Raw genomic sequence first — 8,955 nt, 5'->3', positions numbered from 1 at the left:
ACCATCTTCCGGAAGACGTCTACCAATCTTCCGGAAGACGTCTACCATCTTCCGGAAGACGACTACCAATCTTCCGGAAGACGTCTACCGTTCTTCCGGAAGACTTCCACCGCTCTACCAGAAGACGTCTGCCGATCTACCATAAGACGTCTACCGATCTTCCGGAAGACGTCTACCCATCTTCCGGAAGACGTCTGCCGATCTACCGGAAGACGTCTATCAATCTTCCGGAAGACGTCTACCAATCTTCCGGAAGATGTCTACCAATCTTCCGGAAGACGTCTACCAATCTTCCGGAAGACGTCTACCCATCTTCCGGAAGATGTCTACCAATCTTCCGGAAGACGTCTACCAATCTTCCGGAGACGTCTTCCGATCTTCCGGAAGACGACTACGAATCTTCCGGAAGACGTCTACCGATCTTCCGGAAGACGTCTACCATCTTCCGGAAGACGACTACCAATCTTCCGGAAGACGTCTACCGTTCTTCCGGAAGACTTCCACCGCTCTACCAGAAGACGTCTACCGATCTTCCGGAAGACGTCTACCCATCTTCCGGAAGACGTCTGCCGATCTACCGGAAGACGTCTATCAATCTTCCGGAAGACGTCTACCAAACTTCCGGAAGACGTCTACCATCTTCCGGAAGACGTCTACCTATCTTCCGGAAGATTTCTACCGATCTTCCGGAAGACGTCTACCGATCATCCGGAAGACGCCACCGAAACGAGAACTCGTCGTCATCCGTATCGCCACAAGCGGCCGTGTGAATTCGCCTTCACGCAACTCGCCTCAAAGCTTCTCAGACGGAAACTACACAGCGCTGACGTTGCAAAGGTGTCAGGCAGATCACGGGAAGCAGTGTGTGTGTGTCACCGCCATGCCAGCCGTGCCTGGCGCAGCGCTCTCAGTACAGAATTGTAATACCTACGGTAGAGGCCTAGCCGACTCGCGGAGCCTACGGGGTCGCCTGACGCGCCCTGCCGGCCGAGGCGAGGGGGAACCCCGCGGCGGAGATCACGAGGGACAGGCCCTGAGCATCGGGGTCGCATCGGCCCATAATTGTAATTGACGGACGGACTGGTCTCCGTCATAGGAACGTGGAATGTCCAGCAGTGTCTTGGGCGTGCCACAGTGCCCCTACAGCCCTGCTAGAGGCTACCTGGGGGAGCTTTGTCTGTGTGTACATCATAGGCGTTGCTACTAGCAGCACTTGCCCCTACAGCCCTGCTAGAGGCTACCTGGGGGAGCTTTGTCTGTGTGTACATCATAGGCGTTGCTACTAGCAGCACTTGCCCCTACAGCCCTGCTAGAGGCTACCTGGGGGAGCTTTGTCTTTGTGGGGGAGCGGTGGTGCAGCGGTTAGCGCTACGAACCTGGCTACAGTCCGAAGTCCGATTCCCGCTCTCACCGCCACTACCACCAGTGACAGCGATTATTATCTGAATCAGTTCTGGGCCTCCCCTAGGTCGACTCAGCCTCCACCACCACCACCCTCACCACCACCACCACCCTCACCACCACCACCACCCTCACCACCACCACCACCCTCACCACCACCGCCCTCACCACCACCCTCACCACCACCCTCACCACCACCCTCACCACCCTCACCACCACCACCCTCACCACCCTCACCACCACCACCCTCACCACCCTCACCACCACCACCACCCTCACCACCACCCCCCTCACCACCCTCACCACCACCACCCTCACCACCACCCTCACCACCACCACCCTCACCATCACCCTCACCACCCTCACCACCACCCTCACAACCACCACCCTCACCACCCTCACCACCACCACCCTCACCACCCTCACCACCACCCTCACCACCGTCACCACCACCACCCTCACCACCACCACCCTCACCACCACCCTCACAACCACCACCTTCACCACCACCACCCTCACCACCCTCACCACCACCCTCACCACCACCACCCTCACCACCGTCACCACCACCACCCTCACCACCACCACCCTCACCGCCACCACCGCCACCACCCTCACCGCCACCCTCACCACCACCCTCACCACCACCCTCACCACCACCCTCACCACCCTCACCACCACCCCCCTCACCACCCTCACCACCACCCCCCTCACCACCACCCCCCTCACCACCACACTCACCACCACCACCACCCACACCCCACCTTAACCTACCTCTCTCTCCCCTCTACTCAGCCTCCGGCCACCATGACCTCCCAACAACAACAACCGCCACCACCGCGCCAACAACAACAACAACCGCCACCACCCTCCAACCACCACCACCACCGAGAAGGCCCGGCCTTCCTGAGCGACGCTGCCGTTCGGAGCAACGCGGCTCTTTTGGAATACTGCCGCACTGCGGGAGCCGCCCTCGCCGGTTCTTCGGCCGGAGTCTTGGGCCTCACCGGCTTGCGAGGCCTTGCGTTCTACGCGCTGGCGGCCGGGGCTCTGGCTCTCGCGCTGGTCGCCAAGGCCGGGAGAGACTGGCGCAGGGCTGCGCGCTCCAGACGGGCCATCGCGACCGGAGGATTCGTGTCGGGGCTGTTCACCTACGTGCTGTTTTGGACGTTCCTGTATGGGATGGTTCATGTGTATTAGGGTGGTGTGTGTTGTGTGTGTGTACCTGTGTGTACCTGTGTGTGTGTGTACCTGTGTGCACGTTTATTAGGGTGGCGTGTGTGTAACTGTGTGTGTGTACCTGTGTGTGTGTGGTACGTGTGTGTACCTGTGTGCGTGTATCTCTGTGTACCTGTGTGTGTGTGTACACTGTGTGTGTGGTACGTGTGTGTACACTATGTGTGTGTGGGCCATCGCGACCGGAGGATTCGTGTCGGGGCTGTTCACCTACGTGCTGTTTTGGACGTTCTTGTATGGGATGGTTCATGTGTATTAGGGTGGCGTGTGTGTGTGTGTGGCGTGTGTTTGTGTGTGTCACGTGTGTTGTGTAAGTGTCACGTGTGTGCGTGTGTCATGTGTCTGTGACTGAGTCTGTGTGTGTGTCTGTGTGTGTGTCTGTGTGTGTGTGTACCTGTGTGTGTGTATCTGTGTGTGTATACCTGTGTGTGTGTGTAGTGTACCTGTGTGTGTGTATCTGTGTGTGTGTACCTGTGTGTGTACCTGTGTGTGTGTACCTGTGTGTGTGTACCTGTGTGTGTGTACCTGCGTGTGTGTGTGTACCTGTGTGTGTGTGTACCTGTGTGTGTGTGTACCTATGTGTGTACCTGTGTGTGTGTATGTACCTGTGTGTGTGTGTACCTGTGTGTGTGTGTGTACCTGTGTGTGTACCTGTGTGTGTGTGTGTACCTGTGTGTGTGTGTACCTGTGTGTGTACCTGTGTGTGTGTGTACCTGTGTGTGTGTGTGTACCTGTGTGTGTGTGTGTGTGTACCTGTGTGTGTACCTGTGTGTGTGTGTACCTGTGTGTGTGTGTACCTGTGTGTGTGTGTGTACCTGTGTGTGTGTGTGTACACTGTGTGTGTACCTGTGTGTGTGTGTGTGTACCTGTGTGTGTGTGTGTGTGTGTACCTGTGTGTGTACCTGTGTGTGTGTGTACCTGTGTGTGTGTGTACCTGTGTGTGTGTGTACCTGTGTGTGTGTGTACCTGTGTGTGTGTGTGTGTGTACCTGTGTGTGTGTGTGTGTGTACCTGTGTGTGTGTACACTGTGTGTGTGTGTGTACCTGTGTGTGTGTGCTCACTGCGATGCTTCTTCTGAAGACGATTAAACTCTGAAGCGATTCAAACGAACACGCGTGTGCGTCTACACGTGTGTGCGTGCGTCTACACGTGTGTGTGTACACGTATGTGTGTGTACACGTATGTGTGTGTACGCGTGTGTGTGTGTACGGTGGGGAGTGGTGGTGCAGCGGTTAGCGCTACGCTGCGCTACGAACCCGGCGACCCGAGTTCGATTCCCGCTCACGGCCAACACCACCGGTGACGATTATCTGAACCGGTCCTGGGCCTCCCCTAGGTCGACTCAGCCACAAATGAGTGCGGTGTGTAAACATCGCTAGCACTGGGGAGACAAAGGCGGCCGGGCGTGGTGCTGGCCACCCACCCCCTCGTGTGTGTGCCGGTAGCCTTCATAGGTGCTCGCTACTAACAGCACTTGCCCCAACAATCTGTTAAGGCTACACGGGGGATCTTTGTCTTTGTGTGCACGAAGCTTCAGGTCTTCTCGGCCACGGTCAATGCCCTCCCTAATGGAACATCTTCGCCGGTTAGAAACATTCAGGCAAAGGCCTGCCTACGATCCATCCTGGGTTTAGCCTGCGGGCTGGATTGTGTGAGGAGCTCACAAATCCTCGGCAGATCTGGACAAAGTCCCATCGGTGAGCTCCTCCGGCAGGCAAGGCTGCGTTGGCTGGGTCATGTAGCCCGCATGCCCAGCCACCGCATGAGTGAGTGGTTGAGTGAGCGAGTGGATCGGTGAGTGGGTGGGTGAGTGAGTGGGTGACATTACCATCAGTGAGCTCCTACGGCAGGCAAGGCTGCGTTGGCTGGGTCATGTAGCCCGCATGCCCAGCCACTGTATGAGTGAGTGGTTGAGTGAGCGAGTGGATCGGTAAGTGAATGGGTGAGTGAGTTGGGTGGGTGAGTCAGTGGGTGATATTACCATCAGTGAGCTCCTCCGGCAGGCAAGGCTGCGTTGGCTGGGTCATGTAGCCCGCATGCCCAGCCACTGTATGAGTGAGTGGTTGAGTGAGCGAGTGGATCGGTAAGTGAATGGGTGAGTGAGTTGGGTGGGTGAGTCAGTGGGTGATATTACCATCAGTGAGCTCCTCCGGCAGGCAAGGCTGCGTTGGCTGGGCCATGTAGCCCGCATGCCCAGCCACCGCATGAGTGAGTGGTTGAGTGAGCGAGTGGATCGGTAAGTGAATGGGTGAGTGAGTTGGGTGGGTGAGTCAGTGGGTGATATTACCATCAGTGAGCTCCTACGGCAGGCAAGGCTGCGTTGGCTGGGTCATGTAGCCCGCATGCCCAGCCACCGCATGAGTGAGTGGTTGAGTGACCGAGTGGATCGGTGAGTGGGTGGGTGAGTGAGTGGGTGGGTGAGTCAGTGGGTGACATTACCATCAGTGAGCTCCTACGGCAGGCAAGGCTGCGTTGGCTGGGTCATGTAGCCCGCATGCCCAGCCACTGAGTGAGTGGTTGAGTGAGCGAGTGGATCGGTAAGTGAATGGGTGAGTGAGTTGGGTGGGTGAGTCAGTGGGTGATATTACCATCAGTGAGCTCCTCCGGCAGGCAAGGCTGCGTTGGCTGGGTCATGTAGCCCGCATGCCCAGCCACCGTTTGAGTGAGTGGTTGAGTGAGCGAGTGGATCGGTAAGTGAATGGGTGAGTGAGTTGGGTGGGTGAGTGAGTGGGTGACATTACCATCAGTGAGCTCCTACGGCAGGCAAGGCTGCGTTGGCTGGGTCATGTAGCCCGCATGCCCAGCCACTGTATGAGTGAGTGGTTGAGTGAGCGAGTGGATCGGTAAGTGAATGGGTGAGTGAGTTGGGTGGGTGAGTCAGTGGGTGATATTACCATCAGTGAGCTCCTACGGCAGGCAAGGCTGCGTTGGCTGGGCCATGTAGCCCGCATGCCCAGCCACCGCATGAGTGAGTGGTTGAGTGAGCGAGTGGATCGGTAAGTGAATGGGTGAGTGAGTTGGGTGGGTGAGTCAGTGGGTGATATTACCATCAGTGAGCTCCTACGGCAGGCAAGGCTGCGTTGGCTGGGTCATGTAGCCCGCATACCCAGTCACTGAGTGAGTGGTTGAGTGAGCGAGTGGATCGGTGAGTGGGTGGGTGAGTGAGTGGGTGACTCCCATCAGTGAGCTCCTCCGGCAGGCAAGGCTGCGTTGGCTGGGTCATGTAGCCCGCATGCCCAGCCACCGCATGAGTGAGTGGTTGAGTGAGCGAGTGGATCGGTAAGTGAATGGGTGAGTGAGTGGGTGAGTCAGTGGGTGACTCCCATCAGTGAGCTCCTACGGCAGGCAAGGCTGCGTTGGCTGGGTCATGTAGCCCGCATGCCCAGTCACTGTATGAGTGAGTGGTTGAGCGACCGAGTGGATCGGTGAGTGGGTGGGTGAGTGAGTGGGTGGGTGAGTCAGTGGGTGACATTAACATCAGTGAGCTCCTACGGCAGGCAAGGCTGCGTTGGCTGGGTCATGTAGCCCGCATGCCCAGCCACTGTATGAGTGAGTGGTTGAGTGAGCGAGTGGATCGGTAAGTGAATGGGTGAGTGAGTGGGTGGGTGAGTCAGTGGGTGACATTAACATCAGTGAGCTCCTCCGGCAGGCAAGGCTGCGTTGGCTGGGCCATGTAGCCCGCATGCCCAGCCGCTGTATGAGTGAGTGGTTGAGTGAGGGAGTGGATCGGTGAGTGAGTGGGTGAGTGAGTGAGTGGGTGAGTCAGTGGGTGACTCCCATCAGTGAGCTCCTCCGGCAGGCAAGGCTGCGTTGGCTGGGTCATGTAGCCCGCATGCCCAGCCACCACGTGTCTAAGCAGCTTTTGTTCGGCCAGATAGAGGGGGCTAAGCGGGCGCGGCACGGGCTAGAGAAGAGATGGAGTGATGTGGTACAGGAGGACGTGGAGCTGAGTGGACTTGCCGATGACTGGTACCAGCGGTGTCAAGATCGGCCTCAGTGGAGGAGGCTCGTGAAGGATGCTGCTACTGGACTAGTGCCAGGCTAGGTGCACCTTGAGGCTACTGGGCAGTTGGAGGCAGTCGCCCTCCAACAACAACGGAGGGCGGAGGAGCTACGCTCACAACGAGCGGAGCGCCGGGTGGATAAAGCACAGCAAGTTGGCACAGTAGGGGGCACAGGTGGTGCATCAGCCAGTCATCTCAGTGAGATGACCCATGTCACCTGCTGGGTCTGTCACGTGACCTCCTGCACCTAGCCTGGCACAGCAGCAGCAGTCAACCCATGCCACCTGCTGGGTCTGTCACGTGACCTGCACCTAGCCTGGCACAGCAGCAGTCAACCCATGGCACCTGCTGGGTCTGTCACGTGACCTCCTGCACCTAGCCTGGCACAGCAGCAGCAGTCAACCCATGGCACCTGCTGGGTCTGTCACGTGACATCCTCCTCCTGCACCTAGCCTGGCACAGCAGCAGCAGTCAACCCATGGCACCTGCTGGGTCTGTCACGTGACCTCCTGCACCTAGGGTGGGAGGGGCTGAGTGGGGGGAGGGGCTTAGTAGGGGGGAGGGGCTGAGTGGGGGGGAGGGGCTGAGTGGGGGGGGGGAGGGGCTTCGTAGGGGGCGTGTCTCCCTGCGGGCCACGTGATTGGCTGGGCCGCGTTAGGGGGCGTGTCCCTGTGGTGGGTGTGGCTTTGACCACGTGACCCGGAAGTCTCGCAGTTGCCGCTTAACCCTTGCAGGCAAGATCAGTGACCGGTAAGTGAACTTAATTAATTAAATAATTAGCTTACTAACTTGTTAATTAACTCACCCACTCACTCAGCCACTAACTCACTAACTCACTCACTTACTCACTCACTCAGCCACTCATTCACTAACTCACCCACAAACTCACAAACTCACTCACTAACTCGATAATTAACTAATTAATTAAATAATTAGCTTACTAACTTGTTAATTAACTCACCCACTCACTCAGCCACTAACTCACTCACTAACTCACTCACTTACTCACTCACTCAGCCACTCATTCACTAACTCACCCACAAACTCACAAACTCACTCACTAACTCGATAATTAACTAATTAATTAAATAATTAGCTTACTAACTTGTTAATTAACTCACCCACTCACTCAGCCACTAACTCACTCACTAACTCACTCACTCAGCCACTCATTCACTAACTCACCCACAAACTCACAAACTCACTCACTAACTCGATAATTAACTAATTAATTAAATAATTAGCTTACTAACTTGTTAATTAACTCACCCACTCACTCAGCCACTAACTCACTCACTAACTCACTCACTCAGCCACTCATTCACTAACTCACCCACAAACTCACAAACTCACTCACTAACTCGATAATTTACTAATTAATTAAATAATTAGCTTACTAACTTGTTAATTAACTCACCCACTCACTCAGCCACTAACTCACTCACTAACTCACTCACTTACTCACTCACTCAGCCACTCATTCACTAACTCACCCACAAACTCACTCACTAACTCGATAATTAACTAATTAATTAAATAATTAGCTTACTAACTTGTTCATTAACTCACCCACTCACTCAGCCACTAACTCACTCACTAACTCACTCACTTACTCACTCACTCAGCCACTCATTCACTAACTCACCCACAAACTCACAAACTCACTCACTAACTCGATAATTAACTAATTAATTAAATAATTAGCTTACTAACTTGTTAATTAACTCACCCACTCACTCAGCCACTAACTCACTCACTAACTCACTCACTCAGCCACTCATTCACTAACTCACCCACAAACTCACAAACTCACTCACTAACTCGATAATTAACTAATTAATTAAATAATTAGCTTACTAACTTGTTAATTAACTCACCCACTCACTCAGCCACTAACTCACTCACTAACTCACTCACTTACTCACTCACTCAGCCACTCACTAACTCACTAACTCACTCACTCACTCACCCACTCATTCACTAACTCACTCACAAACTCACTCACTAACTCGCTAATTAACTAATTGATTAAATAATTAGCTTACTAGCTTATTAATTAATTCGTTAATTAACTCACTCAGCCACTCACTTACTCACTCACCCACTCACTCATTCACTCATTCACTAACTCACTCACAAACTCACTCACACACTCACTCACTAACTCGCTAATTAACTAATTAATTAAATAATTAGCTTTTTAACTAACTCGTTAATTAACTCACTCACCCACTCGCTTACTCACCACTCACTCATTCACTCACCCACTCACTAACTCACTCACTCACTAACTCACTCACTAACTCACTCATTC

At 54.6% G+C, this 8,955-nt stretch overlaps 2 protein-coding genes across 2 annotated transcripts in view; both read left to right on the top strand.

Moving 5' to 3' along the window:
- Positions 1-700: 700 nt before the first annotated feature.
- EMC6 (ER membrane protein complex subunit 6) lies at positions 701-3,747 on the top strand. The gene is made up of 2 exons (XM_078883399.1): positions 701-837; positions 2,197-3,747. The coding sequence occupies exon 2, from the start codon at positions 2,209-2,211 to the stop codon at positions 2,599-2,601; it is 393 nt and encodes a 130-aa protein (XP_078739525.1). The 5' UTR covers positions 701-837; positions 2,197-2,208; the 3' UTR covers positions 2,602-3,747.
- Positions 3,748-7,339: 3,592 nt separating this feature from the next.
- The window catches only part of GLTP (glycolipid transfer protein), a 30,757-nt gene continuing 29,141 nt past the window's right edge, over positions 7,340-8,955 (top strand). Inside the window, exon 1 of the mRNA XM_078883392.1 lies at positions 7,340-7,391. The gene's annotated coding sequence lies outside the window, so the exon portion shown is untranslated. The remainder of the gene's footprint in view (positions 7,392-8,955) is intronic.

Source organism: Lampetra fluviatilis, chromosome 71, assembly GCF_964198595.1.
Source record: "Lampetra fluviatilis chromosome 71, kcLamFluv1.1, whole genome shotgun sequence".
NCBI lineage: Eukaryota > Metazoa > Chordata > Hyperoartia > Petromyzontiformes > Petromyzontidae > Lampetra > Lampetra fluviatilis.
The sequence above is the reverse complement of the archived record's forward strand: the minus strand, read 5'-3'. Positions and strand labels throughout refer to the sequence as shown.